The 20,054-nt window shown below is 39.8% G+C and overlaps 1 protein-coding gene across 2 annotated transcripts in view; it reads right to left on the bottom strand.

Moving 5' to 3' along the window:
- The window catches only part of enox2 (ecto-NOX disulfide-thiol exchanger 2), a 133,449-nt gene extending 115,121 nt beyond the window's left edge, over positions 1-18,328 (bottom strand). Inside the window, exon 1 of one of the 2 annotated variants that reach the window (XM_042220527.1) lies at positions 9,040-18,328. Coding sequence is in view for 1 of the 2 variants with exons in the window: in XM_005913102.3 (XP_005913164.1) it covers positions 9,636-9,657 (22 nt within the window). In the remaining variant the exon portion in view is untranslated. The remainder of the gene's footprint in view (positions 1-9,039) is intronic. The other variant, XM_005913102.3, reaches the window with a different exon arrangement.
- Positions 18,329-20,054: the final 1,726 nt, after the last annotated feature.

The following is a 20,054-nucleotide window of genomic DNA, read 5'->3' as shown; positions in this document are numbered from 1 at the left end:
TACTGTCATTATATTACATTCTGAACAGTCCAATCAAGATTAGACTGAAGTGAGGGACTTGACAAGCTCTTCTGCATAATGTATGACTCCTGCATGTACAATTCAAGAACGTACTACGTGGGCGCTCTGGACAAAACTAGATACAGTATGAAATCAAAGCCAGAGACTTTTACTGTTTCATGCTTTTGCTTTTTAGGACTTTACATTCTTTAAATCTGGAAAAATCAATCCATTAAGGTAGCACATCACAATCAACTCATAAGGATGTGCAAATCTTTCTGAGGGGACTCAATCGAAAGATAGATTGTTGGTTACTTTGACAATGTTTTCCATTATCATCTTCCTCAGTCTAACCAGTGATTGCTTGGAGCGACATAATCGCTCCCGACATCTCCCAGTGACACCTACTTGTGACTGATTCAAGTTCATCTGATGACACATCTTCGACATTTCTTTATCAAACTAAAACGCTCCATTGGACTTCAACAGGGAAATTTATCATTCTGCTGTCAGCAAATTCTTCCTGTATAGGCAGTTCAGGCTTATACTCAAAACACATGCTGTTGATTTATTGGCATGACATACTAGACATTTCAAAATACAATACATCAAAATGCTTAAAAAAAAAAAGACGCAGTGATAAATTGCACAAACTCCTGCTAAATAATTAGAAGCAGAGTGATCCACTGCAGTGTACATAAGGAGTCATTTCTACTTCAAGTAATTATGGGCTTGCACATAAGATTATAAATATTCTTAGCCTGGAGTTGTTTCTTGAAAAATGCAGTGAGCTCAGGAGAAAGCCATCTTTTCACCATAGCCTACAGGATATTCTTCCCCTTTTGATACCTTAGAGAACGGGTAACCTAATACCTAATATCCAGGAGGTTACAATAAGCCCAGAAAATGCTGCGGGACCCCTGGTTTGCCTGGTGATTGTGCTAAGCTGAGCTGCACTGAGCCTCAGCGAGTTACCCCTGGAGCCTGGTCCAATTTTCTCTCAGTGCAGCTTCGGTCCACAGACCACACTAACAAGCTAAAGCTTCAACGCTCGTCAAAAAGGGAAGCATTTGGGTGCTCACTAGAGGCCAGAAAAAATACAGGCTATCGGTGCAACCCTCAAGATGGACACAATAATTAATCTTCATATCGATCCACCTCTTCGACTTCTGTTGGGACAGGCACAGAAAGCATGACTGAGAACCTGCTGTATGTTTTAGCTTTCTGAGAGGAAGGCAGGGAAAAGATTCTTCTTAGCTATTCCTCACACCCAGTTTCAAACATATACACACACTTTATCATCAGCCACCCTGTTGCATTAGATACATTTGACTTTGCCTTCAAGGAAAGCAAAACGAAAAAGGAGGAGAAGCTGATGTTTGAAGAAATAAAGCACAACGAGGGGCAGGATAAAAGGAAAATACTACAAGGAGGAAGTAAGAAGGACAATTTCAATCAAAGAAAACAGGACACAAAGAAGCCATGAATCATATTTTGGTCCATTTCAATAAGCTATATAAAAAGCTATAATATTTAACAGGATTTCTTTTGGAAGAGCTGTTTTAGGAGCCACCCTGAAGCGAGGTTCAGATGGTCGTCCATTCACCACCTTCTTGTTCCTACCAAGCCTCCTCTGACAAACTGCCTACCAGCTTCTGACATATGAGCCATAAAGTCCAATGCCACCATAAACCTAGAGCCATGGTGATTTGTGAATTCAATTACCTCTCTGTCTGTAATGGCTGTATTCAGTGCCCTGCTGTTAAGTCAGCTGTTGTCAGCATATGTCCGAAAGGTCACAGCTTCCACTTCGAACACCACTAAGCATCTAGGAATGATTATGTTAATTAATTTTTGAATTTACATCAGCAAACAACGCTATAAGAACTGTGCAAAGCCAAGAAGAGAAACAACTATCGATTTCTGGGACTGACAGAAAACAATCAACAAGTATTTAAAGATGTGTAGACATATCAAGCTACATTTCTTTAAAGCCAACATATTCCTGCTTTTGGATATTCCTTAAAAGTCTTTATCAACATTTGAATCAAATAAAAATTGTCCATCAAGCATCAATGAAGACACTGGTATCGACTTCGTTCACGTCTTAAATGTCTGACTGAAACAGCAGTTTCATGAGCAATCCTGAGGATTTATGACTTCACACAGAAGCTTTTCAGTCCTTGGACCTTTATCTAACAACTCTCACCTCATATCAACACCAATATTGCTCTCAAATCAAGCATTGAAATTGGCAATTTTTCTCCCTTATTAAAAAACCCCTACATTCCAGAGGTAACAGAGATGGGGTATGGCACACAGCAAAGATCTATGCTTACACTTAAAGCTGGCACTGAAAGCAGCTCCAGCTCTCTCCATCTCATCTGGATAGCCAAAACAAAACATACCTTGCTGCAGATGTACCGTATTAATATAAACCATTTTGCTTGGTATGTGCTTCGGTTACGCGCCATTTGCTCATTTTTCCAGCATTCACTATGAGAAGCATGAAAACTCAAAGAACAGGTGCAGTGGCAATTCACATGGCTCAAGCTGAACTGCTGAGTCCCTTTTTCACATTATCACAAGAATGTTTGTTGACACTTTGCCAGTGTGGTAACGGGTGTAATCTGAGCCTTAACCACACTAGAGGTGCTTTCTTAAATCGGGCTAATGAACAGCAGCAATGTCACTGTGTTTTTACAGAAAACGAGAATGATGTTGGAGTGAGAGATCAAATTTGGGACTCCTTATAGAGGACCTTTGTCCATACTCTGGATTTTTTTTTCTGTATGTTTGTTTCTTTAACTCTTCAGAAATAACAAGAACTCTACCAGAGTAACGCTGACTCTTTACCTGAACGATATCCTGACCAACTCTGCTTACGTGGATTACATATGCAATGTCATGAGCGTTTATTTAACTTATTTAACCTGCAACATGTTGCATCAAATGATAAACTGTTGAGATTTTGGATATTTATTTCCCTAAAAACCAAAGTAAAAGGCCAGTAAAGGGTCTAATTGTGAACTTAATCCATCTATGTGCGCGTCCTGAATTTAACTCACACCAGTCATGTCGCTGACGTTCTTAGGTTCAACCAAATGCTGACCTCAACTGTCATTCCAGTGTTCCAAAATAGACGGAGCTATAATTTAAAGAACCCAACTGGAAACTAAACCACATTCCTGGGTATAAAAAAAAGAAAAAAGAAAGAAATATATTACACTGGTGTTGTATCATCCTGCCATAAATGCTGACCTTTCATAAAAAAGAAAAAAGCTACAGAACTAATATTGGCCAGTAAGATGTGCTGAGTACAGAAAAAAAAAAACCTTGCATTTATCCAGCAGCGGGGGTCTGACTCTAGCCAGACTCAGTGCAGTAAACATGCAAGTACAGGGCTTCCTTTGAGCTCAAGCACCCAACTTTTCAGCTGGTCTAGTTCCATTTCAGATAGGGTTTCCCCCCCTCTCTTCTCTGGTGCTATGAAAAGGGTCTACACAGTGGGGACCTTTGAGTAAGTGTTTGTTGATTCAAAATGGAAAGAAACACCCCAAAGAAAAATTCACCACAGAAATGTCTCTTGCAAATGGAAAATTCCAGGGTTACCCCAAGTCTTTCAACTTGATTTCCACACAGGGTAAAGGCATCATGTAAACATGGCTTAGAATATAAAGTTAGCGAGTCTTACATAGCCATTCTATCATTCCATAAAAACGCAGTTATTCCTTGTAGAGCTTCACCAACAAGCAAAATGCCCCTAAAAGACAGAATACAGAGAACCTCGGCTACCCTATTAATAATGCATTCTTGGACCCATTCTGGTACCATTTTGTTTTCAAGCTCCTTCCCCCCCTTAAGCCAATCCTTCTTCCCAAAGTAAGAGCCATATAAATCCAAGCTCTCAGTCTCTATTACAGTAGAGTGATGGCTGCTTTCCAGACAAGCAATCTCTGGACACCCCTGTTCTTTGGTCCAAACTGCTGAACCATGGTCTAAGCTATGGGGGAAATGTTAAACATATCGATGCTGTGAAGGACAGATTTTGGCCAAGAGGGTCAGCTCCTATACAACTGATTCACAGGACAGAAGCAAAAGGGACATAAATACCATGCAACTTATTTTAATACATTTTGTCTCCTCCCAAATTAATCCACAGTATATGCAATACATTATTCTTACATTTAAAGAAAAACAAATCAAAATAAAATGGAACTGTGATATAGAAGTTACATTTAGTGGCTTGATTTATCGTACAATTGTAAGGGAGATGATTTATTGTAATACCATCTCTGAAGCAGCAGTGGGCACAATTAACTTCCAGGATGTACAACATTTGTGTCCTACATCCCTCTGGTGATCCATCATGGTATACATTTTGCTACTTTGAAGTATTTTGGGGGGTTTTTTGGCCCTGCTTGATACAGCAAAAATATCTTAAAAATAAATACTAAGGATTATTATCCAAGAAGTACCACATTACCAGGTACAACCATTTCAGTCAGCCTTGTCTTTTCTTATCTTCCATTACTATGAAATGATACATCCCAAAAGAGCTATCATTATTTGTCTTGTACCCAAAACGATTTTCCTCATGGACATGTCATGCTAATGACAAGTTCCATGCTAATGTGTAAAATAAATCAGCTTGAAATCCGAGACTCACTAGCTGATCACCAGCCCAGGCAGAGCATGCTAAAAACCAGCCATTTCCAGTCCCTGACCAGTCAGTCAGTGAATCTATATAAACAACTTTTTTGTGTATTTGTTAGGATGGTGCTGCCTAATGTTGTAAAGGCTTAACCGGTCAATTATGACTGGTGTGTGCACCTTAGTTCAGCTGTCCCCAACCCACGGCCCAAAGACCAGTACCTGTCCGTGAGTTGTTCGGTACTGGTCGAGAGTGAAATTTATGGTTTTCAGGGTATTTCATCTTTTTTATCGTTATGATTTTATTGTTAACTCTGTTTCTCTGGGTCTTTTCCAGTGTGTTATGAATAAATCATCTTTTTTGGTAGCGGTACTGGTTTTATTTTGTTGTATTTAACCGCAACACCTTAAAATATCCAACACAATATGTTGGACATAAACCGGTCCGTGGCGCAAAAAAAAAGTTGGGGACCGCTACCTTAGTTCACAAAGCTAATGCCGAGGTCCACAAACCAAAGGTTGGCCAATTAGTTCTTATAAGCAATTATCCTTAATCAAGCAAACAAACACATATAAAAGTTAGGAACAATATAAATTTAACTTGAGTTACGTTGTCTGTTATTAATCACCGTTCCATATCTGCCATGTTTAAATCTCTTGGAATTTATCTTTCAGTGCATAATCTTTTGACCAGACCTTTGTTAATCCTACTGCTTTCTTCCCCCTTTATGCAGGCCATGTCAGTTCAAATAGTATTGGTTTGAAGGGTCTGAACTGATTCGGCACAAGTGAAAGTGTGTTTACATTTAAGAGCGAGCCATTGTGAAATATGGGTGCACATGAACATTATTTGAGTGACAGGATCCAATCTCTTTGTTAAATTTTGGCTTAGCCTACCAAAACTCCCATGGGATTGCAAATTACACAGAATTTTTGAACCACTGCAGAAGACGTAAGTGTTCAGTACAGGTTTTTTGAGAGAAGTCATGAAAATGTAGAAAAGTTGTACAGCATCTCCCTGGTGAACAGAATAATCCAGCTTCTTCAAACCACTACTCTCTTGTCTTCTGCTCAAAGGGACTGTCAGCTGGGTTTAAATCAGCAGCACTGCAGCCACAATCCCATCTCACAAACTTTAAATGTAGAATAAGTCTGATGGCTCACTTCATCTTTCATGTAGCTCCTGAACTTGCTGTTGCAAAGTCCTTACCTCCAATTTCAAGGTTCTCTGCGTGGCTGCTTATCTTGAAAGTGATTAGTAATGAAGAGCTCTGTCGGTGATAGCATTGGAGCCCCCGAGTTGGTTGCCTTCAGGCTGCCAAGCTCTCTTAGCTACTCAATACCAGATGGCAGGTTGAACTGCGGCTGCTGCCAACATTGCTGATCCTCACAGGAAACTTCCACAAGCTAATATACATTTCTTTAACCTGAACAGATTTTTAGCTTCACTTTAGCACTTCTGTTGTAATTCAGAGGCTGAACACTTGGACTAAGTTAAGTAGGATTCCTGGAGGGCACATACAAGTGAGCATTAGACACAGGAATTAGCAACATTCATTACACTACAGTAGGCTGCTACAGAGATTTAGGACCAGCAGTGAGGCGAACAATCAAGTCACCACACCAACAGTCTTAAACATCAGACTAACAGATGGTGCAGGAGTGATAGCACCGAATGAAAGGAAATAACTTGACAAAAGTAGCCAACCACCTTGTAAAAGGTGATATACATCATTTTCCTATTGGGAGCTCTGTAATGTGTTTCTAATGAATGGCTCTTGTTGTTTCAAGACAGAAAGGTAAGGATGAAACACTGTTATCCACAAATAAGGTTTATGGAAAACTTCTATGCATTTCTGCACTCTAAAACTTACCAATTAGTTTTAGTTATCAGTTGTCACAAGTAGCAGTATAACCCCAGGAAACAACAGCTGTTTAGAAAAACGGGTAGGGTTAGTTAGGTCTCTCTAGATCATCCATATTTTTCACTCTTTAGATAAATGCAACAACGCCATCTACTAGTATTGGTAAATAGGAATCTTTGGGGGAGGAAAAAGTAGGCGCTTTTATAGATCTGTAAGCCAAACACATGACTACGTTTAGGGAGAGAAGGATTTAAACAGCTAGTGCAGCTGCATTTCTTGTAGTGTACTAAGGGAACATCAGGACATCCTTTAAGAGAAAACCCTTGAAATTCTGGCTGAAAATGAAACCAGTTGTTTCACTTTGACATGAGCATATCAAGGTCAAAATGCTGCACACACTTTTTTTGGCCATAATGACAAAACACACTACCATAATCTCACTGGTCAAAATCTAATAGCAGCCCCTGGCAAAATTTGAACAGTACAAATATTAAAAACTTACTGACAATTCTGCGAGGTAAAATGGTAACATTTCTCTCTATATATAAAAAGCCAGAATTCTAAGCTATAAAGTTGCCATCTTTACTTTTATTTATTCGATTTTTGACTGGATGCACACTACAGTGATACAGAGTACATGAAGTAGATAATACTGGATCCCAGTGAGGTTTTTCACCCAGTTTTAAAAAATCCTTAGATTCTTACCAATGAGTTCAAATGTTTTAGCCATATTAATAATGCCTGTACAAGCAGCACTACCCAGACTAGCTAGATTTGCCCAACAGACACCACCAAACACTTTACCAAAGCTTCTGAAGTGGAACTCACACTTTTTGAGTGCACAGCTCTCCTCATCAGTAATATGAAGAGCTTCCTACCTGTCTGTCAGTGCAACTCGGAGCAGTCAGGTGACAGAAGTCCAATGGGCCGGCTGAGTCAGGAAATGACTCTCTGAGATTATCGCAAGAGTGGATGAAACTGAAGCCAATTGCTTTTCCATTTTAAACTGATGTGCTCGTGATTGCCACAAACACTTCTTTCTGTGACACAAAGATTAATAAACTAGCAGGTCTCCAGTCAGCTGGCTTACTTTTCCAGGTCCAGCACACCTTAAATATAACAACAGAGTTTCTTAATAGTCCTGTGTAGTTATTATGGTATTTATCTTAGTTTCCCTTTTTTCACTTATAAGGCATGCGATTTGACTTTGAATTGCTAAGGCAAAGAGAGAGCATCCTATGTGATGTCTACGTTTTAACTTACTAAACACAGCAATTTATGACGAGACCAAGTAAATTCCTGCTTAGTCAGGCTGTCACTGAAGTCGTTTTATTCACTATATCAAACATTTCCCAATCGTATAAGTCATATTTTTTCTTTTTCCCCGTCTTTTGTCACATTTTTCTCTCCATCAGCCAGCACTGCTATAAGAGCTCCACTTAGAAACTGCAAATTGTCATGCAGCAACCAATTAAAATTTAAGAGTTTCCAAAGTTGCTAAATCTCCTGGCATTATACAGCAGTCCACTTTGTATTCAGTCTTAATTTGTTCTGCAGCACTATCATCCAATGCCAAAGAGAGCTGAAATATTTAAGCTGCTTCTCAAGCACTCTATGTACAACCTATAAATCCGGTCTCTCTGACAGATCTAGGGAGCAAAGTGCCTCCCCTCCCTCACGCCATTAAAGGCAATCTAAAGATGCTCTGCCAGTTGATCAGAGAGGACTAAAGCAGTGTGGAGGTAAATGGCTGTCACAAGGCCTGATGGACCTATTCTCTCCCAGTGGTCATAGGGAGGTACTCGACCTCCATTCACTCAATTTGATTCAAGGCATGTTTGTGCCTCTGGAAGGGGAGGAAATAGGAGAAGGGAACCGATCCTGTCTGTCTGTGCAAGATAAAAGAGAGTATAACGGAAAAATGAAAACCCTCTAATTCACTGGACAAGAGCACTAGCCTCTGCCCCCCCTGAATCATGTGTTTTATTCGTCTTGTTTTTTTTCATCACTGCATAGTGACATAAAATAACCACACACAAAAAACCACCCCAAAACATTTAAAAGATGTTCAAATAAAGGATTTCAGATTGATGGTTGCTCTTCACAGGTGTGCCAACTTTGCTTTACTCCTGCATATACAGTGGGCAACAGGAAACCGCTTTGTTTAGTCACTACGCTCACTGCATTCGGAAATACGGCAAATTAATGACACGAGACTAATCTTTGACAAGTCATTGCTCGAGAAAATTAAGATTAGAACACTCAACAACAATAACAACAAAGCTGTGGGACATCTGTGGCAAATTTACCCTGACTATAAACAGAGGACTGGCAGAATAACGCAGAGTAAGCAGGTTAATGTGAGAGTTCAAACAACATCGCTGCTTAATTAGATCCTGTGAGCCCAGAGAAAATGTCCCATTTCAAACAGAGCTTATGTGTCGCAGGGATTCCGGGAATAAATGACACGGAAATCCTAATTGTTGGACGTCGCAGCAAAGAAACCAAACAACTTGCTTACCCTGCGAGATAGGCCCATCCAGTATAATGTCTCACCAGGCTCGGTGATGCTGCCCAAACACAACAGAAACCGGACTGAATGGCATGTGAAAATATGCGATATGCAACAGCAGTGATCCGGCGTCAGCGTGGATTCAACCCATTCTGAAAACTTCCATCAATAAAAAAGCATATCTGGTTAGTCCAGATTAGAGCTACGACTCCGTTACAGGGATAACTGTAACATCCGCACGGGGAAATACTGCAGGTCATTTCTCATTATAAAGCTCACCCGTTGTACATCAAATGCTCAGACACGCGAAAAAAACAACGCTACCACAGTGGAGACGGGCAGCACGGCTCTTCTATTGCGGTTTCAAAAGCTGGTACACGCCCGACAATTAGAGACTAAACACAGCTAGGAAATCTCCAAGCCTGCTTTTATAACTTCTATCAAATAACGCAGATGAGCGACAAAATGTGGCAAAACGTGCGCTAACTGCCGTGCGCCAATACACTGTACTGTAGCCTGCAGCAGAATAAGTAGATGGGGGGAGATAAATAACATCTCTGCTGTTAATATAACCGGGAGTAGAATAAAACTTGACGCGTGTATACCTGTGTACTGCAAGAGAAACATTGTCCACAGAAGGCGGTGTGCGGTTCCCGTCGGTCCTGTGCTGTAGGACGAAGTGTATGAAGTGGAGGAAAAATCCTTGAATGGAGACGGGGCTTGTTCCTCAGTCAGTCCGCTCCGCTCGGCAGACTGGACTGCAATGAGAGCAGCTAGTCGAAGCGGGACCTTTTAGCTACGGCAGGCGAGCCCGCCCTCACGACGCGCCCGGCTGGTGACTGAAGGGGAACACTACAGTTCGCCTCCGACACACGCAGCGTGCAGGCGAACTGTTCAGGTTGAGAGCGTGTCCGTGGGAGCTAGCGTCTCTGGCAAAACTCCCGCTATTCACCGTGCTATAAAGCCGAGCTATGATGGGCTGTCAAGAGATGATGATGTTTTCACGGAGAGCTGAAGCCGAACTACCCCCCCTACGGCAAGTCACTCAAAGCGAACAAGAGAAATCACTAACACGCACCGGCTGAATGCCAGATAGACAAGATGCACATTTCCAACTTTGCATTTAAAAATCTCCTAAAGGTTCACCCAAGCAATGCATGCGCATGAAAGCCAGGTAATCTGCCCCAAACTTTTGACAGCTGTGCTTTGAAGAAGGTGTCATTCTGCAGCTTGCCGGTTGGAGGAGGAGAAGCATAGAGATTACCGTTCCAGGGCCATACTTAGCACGCAGACTGGCTGAGAGGCATCTCTTCCATTGCTGAAGCTGCAGATAATCTCTATGATTTAAAATAAATACATTAAGAGAGCACTCGTCCAACTAGTAAGTGATTATGCTCTTATTAAAAATGTGCAGGTTTCCACTTGCTACTATAATCTCTATAAGAGATTTTCAGCAAATCTGTGATCGTAAGTAATTACACATATATAGTTTCTTTACTTCTACAGCCAGTCAGGTTTCTAAGGTTTCTCTGCGTCTCCATGATGGTTTCAGGAAAAAAGTGCATTTCACTGAAATGCTTCTGAAGATATGAAAAATAGTCTACATCTCTTTAATAAAGTAAAAAATGTCTCCACCTGTGTGTGTGCTTGTGTGTGTTTGTGAACAACCCCACTGAGGACTAGACTTTATTTAAAATCTCTACATTTCCTGGCTTTTATATTGCCCTGAATATCTCTGGATAAATACAGACCCCTTTTAGAACCAATTTGTTATTACATAATTTATATATCATGCAAAGAGCTGTAAATATCCAACATGCACACCCGAAGTCCCCATTTACAAAATTATTATTATTATTATTATCATCATCATTATTATTATGGGCTGATAGGGGGACAGCCTATTATTACGCCTATGTATCATCAAAACAGACTACAAATGTTTACAGATGTTCACTAAATACACATCTGTAATAATTAACCAATTAGTCTAAAAGTAGGCTTTGTTAGCCACACAATCTGTGCTGCTAGCTACTGTTAATTTTACTGCACAATTTAAGACCACTTAAATTGATAATCTGATTGGCTCAAAAGTGCATGTGCGTGTTATTTTCTACTCAGTATTTAACTGCCATTTTATATGATCAAACAGCCACATGAATGCCCATTCTATGAAGTTTCGTTTTTAACATCAAAAAAGATTTTGTCTCTATTCACCATCTATTTGTTTGTCACTTTGCTTCTTTGTCTGGGCCTCTGAACTGTCACAATAATCATCCTCCTACCTTCCAGTATGAGCAATATAAGGCTGCCGAATAGCTGATTAGTTCACTTAAGTCTTATGTTTGGAGTATTATGGGCTCAGTGGCAGTAGCAGTCTGTTGGTCATCTACCTGCAGAGATCACCTGTTGTCAGATGGGGGCAGTGTTAAAAATATGCGCTACAACCGTTCTGCAGGAGCTGTTATTGGTCCATCGTCAGCCAGCTGCCGAGAAAAGTGAAGTTCTAACATACAAAGAGCTGAAGCTGCAGTCACTGTGTATGTTTCATACTGTAATTTTTAATCTTTGATGCGTTTGTTTGTTTTTTTCAAAAGCTGTCTCTGGCTTCCCTTTCAGTTGGGTTGCTTATTTATAAGGGGACATTTTCAACCAAATAGACACAACTGCGCTAACACAAATTTGATTTGATTCCTGCATTTTGTCATTGCTTGCAAGACAGGCAAGTGATGACAACATAGAGCCATCTGAATGGAGTTAAAACAACAGCTATGTGTGATCTGGAAGTCTACTAGATCTTTCAATTTTAACCCAATTTTGACTTGTGAGATACTGAAGTCTTTTAAACATCTAAGTAACAGAAAATTGCTGGATGGAGACATTCAGCTGATACTTCAAATCTGGCAAATGCATTTCAAGGGACCCAAGTAAATGCAGTGTCCATTTTAAAATCACTTTGGATGAGCAGTTTTCAAATTTTGACTTGAAGAGGTTTTCTTTTAACTGCGTCAAATGACTTCAGTCACTCATTTTGCATGGATTAGCAGTTCTCTGGAAAGCTGCAAATGCACAGACAAATGTCTGTGTGGGTTTCAGTTCTTTGCCTTTTCCCCCAAGTGTTCATCAGATGTACTTCAGAGTTGCTGGGTGACCTTTCAGGATGTGAACTTCACTGTCGTTCGTAGGAGCAGTTCCCCCAACGTAGCTAAAACTTCGTGCTTTCATGCATGCATTTCATGCTACGCTTTCACAGCTTTCCGTGCATGTGAGAAATTTAGGAAAGATCATTAAAGTGCAGAAATAAACTACCAACAAATTCTCAGCCTCTGGGAAAAATTGCCATGATATTTGGGCAGAATTATTAAAAGTTAAGTGAACGCAAGCCTCTAACACAAGGCACATTTCAATGTGATTGTTAAACAGCTGCCTCAGACAGCATTAGCTGTGCTCCTCAGGTTCACTTAATGTGTTTTGTGTTTATTAGCAGCGACGTGTTTATTGAGATTATCCTTTTAGCTGTCCTCATTTTTTTTTAACAATAGCAGACAACATATGTGCCTGCTGGCTTTCACACCCACCAAATGCCGATGATCTGGCATGATCTGGGTTGCACTAGTTGTTAAAAATGACTGAAACTTCTGCGACTGTAAACACTGTTTTGGTTTGATCAACACACAGTAATAAGATTAATTACCCAAGCAAAACAGCAGAGCAAACACTATTATGCTTCCATAATTAGCCACAAGCTGTGTACAGAGACATGAAAAACATCCATGAGAATGTTTCTGAAATGTATGACTGCAGTGGTCACTTGATCCTCTTATCCCTGATCCCAAACACTCCCCCTTGAGACAACAACATTACCTGCCCACTGTTTATGCTAGTAAGAATAAATAAATAAATGCAAGATTAAAACAGTGTATACACAACATTGTCATTCGTCGATCGAGGCTGGGGTACAGCCATGCTGCATGCGGAGCACCTAATCTAATCAAAATCTGGTTGAAATTTGATTAAGGTGAGGTACTACAACATCGTCCTTGTGTCATTCTTGTGGCAGGTCCCCAAGTCTGCGACTGTTTCGATGCCAGTGCAGTGCAGGTCCTCCTGTACAGGACCATAACCACAGACGTTTTTGGCCAGTATTTAGTCCTGATATGTCCCCTACTGAGCACGCTTGGGACACGATGTTCATCAGAGGCAATCAGAACCAATGACCATTGCACAGCTGCAGGCTGCAATCATCCCAGAATGGAGACCATCTCCTTTTTCTGACTAGTACATTTGATTCAGCCTCTAATGGTTAACACCTGAGGTTTACTGTTCATTTAAGGTGAAATAAACAGTGTGTTCATTTTGGAAAGATTTCAAAAACTGTAACCATTTTTCCTGCCAACATTCATGTTGTAGCTGTTGTTTTAGGTACCAGTCACTTCAGCTAACGTGAAACTTACAATTAGAAAGATAATATCAGCTTTTGTTGAGAATGTTTTAAATCAGCTGCTAACAATAAGTCAGTACTGAGTAACAGCTTTTCTATTTTAGTTTATACCAAAGTGATCAAGATATCACACTGGTAATATACAGCCTCAAAATGGCCATAAAGCTATTGCATTAAATGCTTTCATTATAATAACTTCATATACATATAGTACTACTAATCCCTTGAGCAGGTCTGCTGATTAACAAGCTTCAATTCTAATTTAAAGCCATTTTGTTGTTGTACATGCAGCATGTGGTTTAAAATTGTCTTGGTGAAATATTCAAGGTCTTCCCTGCATGTATGATGCACTCAAGCATTGACATTGCCATTCCAGATGTGCAAGCTGCCACTATTAAAGGCTGCATTGTTACATTTCTCCAGATTCTGGCCTTCTGATGATATATTATGTACTTTAAATAATGAGATAGTCATCACAATTTTACACTGATGAACATTATTCAGAAAGTGCTGCATCATTTGTAGACGCAGTTTTCTGCAGATTGGTGAACCTCTGTCCATCTTTACTCCTGAGAAAATCTGCCTCTCTAAGATGCTCCTTTCATACCCAATCATGTTGCTGACTAGTTTCCAATAAATCTAATTAGTTAATTCCTCCAGCTGTTTCGTTTTAGTACCAATTACTTGTCTAGCCTTCTGTTGCTCACTAACTTTTTGAGACATGCTGCTATCAAACATCTATTTTCCGTGAAATAATAAGATGTGTCAAAATCTGATATGTTTTCTATGTTCTTTTCTCAATGTGGGTGTATGAGCTTGGAAAATCATTGCAATCATACTATACTGTCAGGAAACTCAGCTGACATTCCCATCGGATGTTTCATACATGTCATGATTTATTTAATTAGTCTGTTTATGCTGAAGGTTCCTTACACCAAGTTTCCCACCTCTATCAAGAACAAAACCTTCTTTGTGATATCTGATTGGTTTTTTAATGTTTCAGTTGAGTTTTAGCCTTTGGCAAAAACACTATAACCTGCAGAAAAAAAGGAGAAGCGTATTGCAGGACTGTTGCATTGCGTAGGTTTCGAATTGAAAGGCTGTATTCAGACATGCACATACACACAAAGATGCATGCATATACACAAGCCAAAATTGAGGTTGTATAGTTCAGGTCAATAAAAGCTAGATACGTTTAGGAAATAGCCACTGTGTCAAATGATTTTCCCTTCTGCCCTACCAATACCTGGGTTTCCACTGCCATCGCACAATCATTTCTAAGGTAAATAAAAGTATTTACCAAAGGCCAGAGTTCCATCACCCTTTTCCAAAACACAAAATTGCCCTCAATTTTCCATCCACTGTGAAGTCAGAAGAACACTATTCCACAAACAAGGCATTGGGCTCATTCAAGTACGGTTACGACAGTACGTACTACTACTCTGTCTTTCTTCTAGCATCAGTAAATATTGTCAGTGACTCTTTTAACAGCTTTAATGATTCGCCTTTGACAAACAGCAGTGTTTTATCAGTATGCAGTTATTTCCTGCCAATAAAATCCGCAAATTCACCTGCTGCTGGATGTTGGTTAGGATATACCTCAAATGAGCCAAGTAGAATTCATTTCAAGTATGAGAAACACCTAAACTGTCACACCACATGACAGATACGCTCTGCAGGTACGGTTTACCAAGAATATAAACTGCAGGCAGCACAAAAACAACTTCTTACTGATTTCCTATTATATGCAGAGTTATAGTCTCAGTGTTCTATCATTTTGTAGATAGAAACTCCACTTTTTCAAAATAAAACATATCCATCTTTTTCGTTTCACTTACCCCACTCATAGTCAGAGTGGGGTTAGAGCCTGTCCAGCTGTCGCTGGGTGACAGGCGGGTTACACCCTGGACAGGTCGCCTGTCTATCGCAGATCCAGTAAAGGTAAAGCTAGGCTGCTGACCCAGTACTCTGGTATGAATTACGCCGGCTATGTAACAATGGAAAGACTTCAGAACCATGTCATAATATGTAATAACAAAACATGTCTTTCTTGAGCATTTGGATTACAGCCTAGCCTTTGGAAAATATTGGATGGGTATGCTTCCAGCTTCAGATGCCAAAGTAGGTTAAGAAAAACAGCAGCAGAACACCTGCAAATTATACTGCATTAAAACTTTGGAGACATCTAAGAGATACTTTGGTGAGCATCAGCAGACACAAACACAACATTATCAGCGATGAGTTTCTTATTTATCATCCACATTTAGAGATATTAAAAATGCAAAACAACAAACTCACTCCTGCAACAAACACTCTCTGTTCTGCTGTCCACATTTTCACCAGAAAATGCTCGTCATAAATAAAGTGAATGTTTTCCAGGCAGAATTCAATTACCCCTGTCAGCCGGTAGTAATGAGTAACAGCCAGTGCATGCTCTCATTCAATTTTAGTGTCCGTACGGAATGATGTTCATCTGATGTCTTGATTTTTTTATTTTTTTGTACAATAATGTTCTTTTTGTGGCCTGCTTAGCGTAGCAAAACATCCAAATCAAACATTAATTTGACTCTGTGCCTCAGCAGATGAAAGCAGCCTCGGTTCGCTTTAATGGCTTCATGTGAGAACGTGTGTCTTTGGTGACATTCGAGCCCTCTTTACTCAAATAAATTGGTGGACTTGAAAGTGAGTAGCAATTTTGGCTAGAACATTTCAAAATGTCTTATGTGAGAAGACTTGACCACGTTTCTGAAATCACGAGTCCATATCATGCAGCTCATCTCTGTTTCATGTAATAAAGCAGAAATACATAGAACAGCCAAACCAGAGAGATCTAATTTCCTGCCTAATATATTTGTTTAGTTAACGGGGAACTCTTAGAATGAATTATTCAAATTCAATTATTACATATTAAACAGAAGCTGGACCTCATCAACAACTATCACAGTAAAATTTTAACAACGGCTCAGAGAGACAAAGCCTTCTTCTTACAAGCAAGCATTAGTTTCACTCAATATTTCCCTTTCCACTAAACATTTATGACTATTTCTCCCATGAGATGTTGACACTGTTTGTTTGCCTCTATTGACTAATTTGTCATATCACACAGTCCTGTTTTCACATGGTAAGAGAGCTCCATGCTGCACCAACATGCCCTTTTCCAGTCAAAGAAGATGATTCAGGTAGCTTCAGTGAAGGAAAGCAGATGATATTTAAAAAGGTTTTGCTCAGCAGAACGCCTATAAGTCTAAAGTGACTGTTGAGATATTGGGTGTTGACCACGCTGAGATCAATGAATGGTGGGCTTGTAGCCCAGACACGAGAAAATGTCATTAACTCCACTGCTCTGTATGAAGGGAGACAGCCAGTGCAGAAATGTCTCCTGAGGATGGCGGACATCTGTGTCTTTTTGGGCTCCTGCTAGTTATCTCTGACCTCTGTCTCCCTTAAATCTTCCCTTTCTAATTACCTGTTCCTTCTTCTCCTCCTCCTCCCACCTAACCTCATATCCTTGCAGCCTGACTGATGGTTAGCTGATGATCATCTGGACAGGAAAGGTTAAGGTGACTCCCCTGCATAAGTCACGGCTCATTAAGTGAGCTCACAGTGTCCCAGTTCACATACTGGTGCATTTCTCCCTGGATGAATTTAATGAGTTGTGGAGGAGTAACAAGCCACCATGAAAAATATTTGGAGCTAACATGTTTTGAGAAGGAAAACAATGTTTGCCATCATTTTGATGATGATCAGAGACGAGGGAGTTACTGTAGGCGCCTTGGTGACATCAGCATCTGTTCTGGAAACTGGATTAGGCCAAATCCAAAAAGAGGGCAGGCCTTCCTCTGGAGAGTCTTCCCTCAGGATGAATATTGATGGAAGTGGGTCCCAAATGGAGTGAAAACAACTGTTAACCCCTCTGCACTGCTGAAATGTTGTTAACAATGCTTCTAGCCCCACTATCTCCCACAGCCAGAGAATCCACTGACACAAACACCACTCCTGCATCACCATCATTACAGCCACAAGAGGTGATCGCAAATCATATTTCTCTGTTCTGCAACATTAACACGCTGCATTGAGATGCTGCAAGTCTTCTGACAGAAGCAAAATCACTTTATGAGAGCGAGCGGGCACCAGCCGTGCATGTTGGCAGCTGTGTTCCACAGCAAGCTTGTTGTGATTCCTGGCACCAAATGTACCATCAGCCTTGCACTGGAATGAAACTCCACTGCCCCCAAGTTAACACAAAGCCAGGCAATGTCTGGCTACAAGACATTGTCAGACATCTCGCTCCCCAGCTTAAAGAGAGTGTGGTGAGCTTAACACAGAAATGTGAAAACATTTCATCCATATTCTAAACATTTATCGGTTTGTCTGAGAAAGGACATGTAGACCTATAGATCCCTGCAGATATAAACGCAGCTCTGAATTCTAAGAGAGCCCTGCTTGAATGTTTGTAGAAACCAAATTAAAGTTTTTCTTGCATTAGTCATATCAGTGAGCTTATCTCTTCTGATGAATTCATTTGTAATATATGTAGTTTTTTTTAAACACAGTGCCAAAACAGTCTTGCTATCTTGAAGGTAGAGGAGGATTTTGCCGATTTAGGAAAGTGCCAAAGCCTCGAACCTCCTATCAAGCTTTAATAGACTTTCAGTTATTTAATGCTAGTTAATGTTTCATTCTTAACACGCTGACAGTATCTTTGATGCAAGTGGGGAACCCTTAAGATGTTGTTGTAACTGCTAACTCTATGAGCTACCTTACAGGACAATTTCTTTATTATTTGTAAGCTAAAGTAACTTAATAACCTAACTGGTACCATTGTAGAAAACACACACACACACACACACACACACCAATTATTTCAAAGTGCATCTATTGCATCAAATTAAATTTAAACTAGAAAAATTTGCATTTCCTGCGAAAATGCAGTGTGGATGCTTAAAGCTGAAGCTGTATGCAAAAAGTAGCTGAAAAAGCTGAAAAGTTGCAGAAATTGTAAAAACTTTGCAGAAGCAAAAGAACTTTGCTAAAATGGAATAACTTAACAGAACTGCAATATCTTAGAGGAAACATAATACTTGGCAGAAATACAATATCATAGCAGAATTTAGCAGAAATACTATATTAAGCACAAATCCTATAAAAAGCAGAAATAGTATATTAAGCACAAATCTTATAAAATAGCAGAAATAGTATATTAAGCACAAATCTTATAAAATAGCAGAAATAGTATGATTTAGCACAATAGTAATAAGTTAAACAGAAAAATTGGAAAAGCAAAATGGACAGCTGAAAAAATGCTGAACATGCTGAGGGTCCCTCAAATATACTTGTTAAATGACAAAAATCAGCAAAAAAAATATTAACAGCCACACAATCAAAATATGTACACATGAGGAAACACACATGACAGAGAGACCACACACAAGATCCAATTCAGTCAACCAGTCTAAATATATTGAATTTAATCTTAAATGAGATCATCCCATTAAAAGCTCTTTCTCTCTCTCTCTCTGTCACACACACACACACACACACACACACACACACACACACACACACACACACACACACACACACACACACACACACAGGGAGAGAGAAGTAAGTTTCTAGGTCAGCCTGGGAGCTGCTGAATTTGAATCCACCAATCAGAGGGCTGTGTACTTTTTCCCGCCAAAACAGGTGCTTCTGTTTACACACGCAGCAGCACAGAGAGACACAGGATTTTGCAGTCTATTTCTCATAGTGAGGACTCCCCTCAAACAAATGACCAAATTTCCTAACTGTAGGGGCTAGAAGGGTCATTCTTACACCGTTTTGTTCAGAAGAGATGGGGGAATCTTCAAGTGTTGACAATTTATCATTAAAATATGAATTTTTAGAGATATATGACGTGGATGACTTGTTGACTTAGAAGCCACGAATTCCCCAATATGCAAATTTGAATGCCTGAGGACACATACATGATTGGCTGGCTGGGAAGCTGTGCAGGCCCTGATTTGTGGATTTGAATTCCTCAGCCCTCAGATATGATTGGCTGGCTTCGAAGCCATGAAGGCCCCAATATGCAAATTTGAATGCCTCAGGACACTATATGATTGGCTGGGAAACCGTGCAGGCCCTGATTTGAAAATTTGAATTTCTATGTCCTCACAGAGGATTGGCTGCCTGGGGACTGGCAGAAATATATAGAAATACTATGATTAAGCATAAATACTACATTTAGTAGAAATACTATGTTTTAGCACAAATACTATAAAAAGCAGAAATACTATAATTTAGCAGAAATACTATATTAGGCACAAATCCTATAAAAAGCAGAAATAGTATGATTTAGCACAATAGTAATAAGTTAAACAGAAAAATTGGAAAAGCAAAATGGACAGCTGAAAAAATGCTGAACATGCTGAGGGTCCCTAAATATACTTGTTAAATGAAAAAAAATCAGCAAAAAAATTATTACAGCCACACAATCACAAATATGTACACATAGGAAACACACATGCACAGAGAGACACACACACAAGATCCAATTCAGTCAACCAGTCTAAATATATTGAATTTAATCTCTTCTTTT

The sequence above is a fragment of the Haplochromis burtoni genome, unplaced genomic scaffold (genome assembly GCF_018398535.1).
Source record: "Haplochromis burtoni strain Fernald_Lab_line unplaced genomic scaffold, NCSU_Asbu1 Contig_4, whole genome shotgun sequence".
NCBI classification, from domain to species: Eukaryota; Metazoa; Chordata; class Actinopteri; order Cichliformes; family Cichlidae; genus Haplochromis; species Haplochromis burtoni.
Note: the sequence above shows the minus strand (reverse complement) of the source record. Positions and strands in the feature narration are given on the sequence as shown.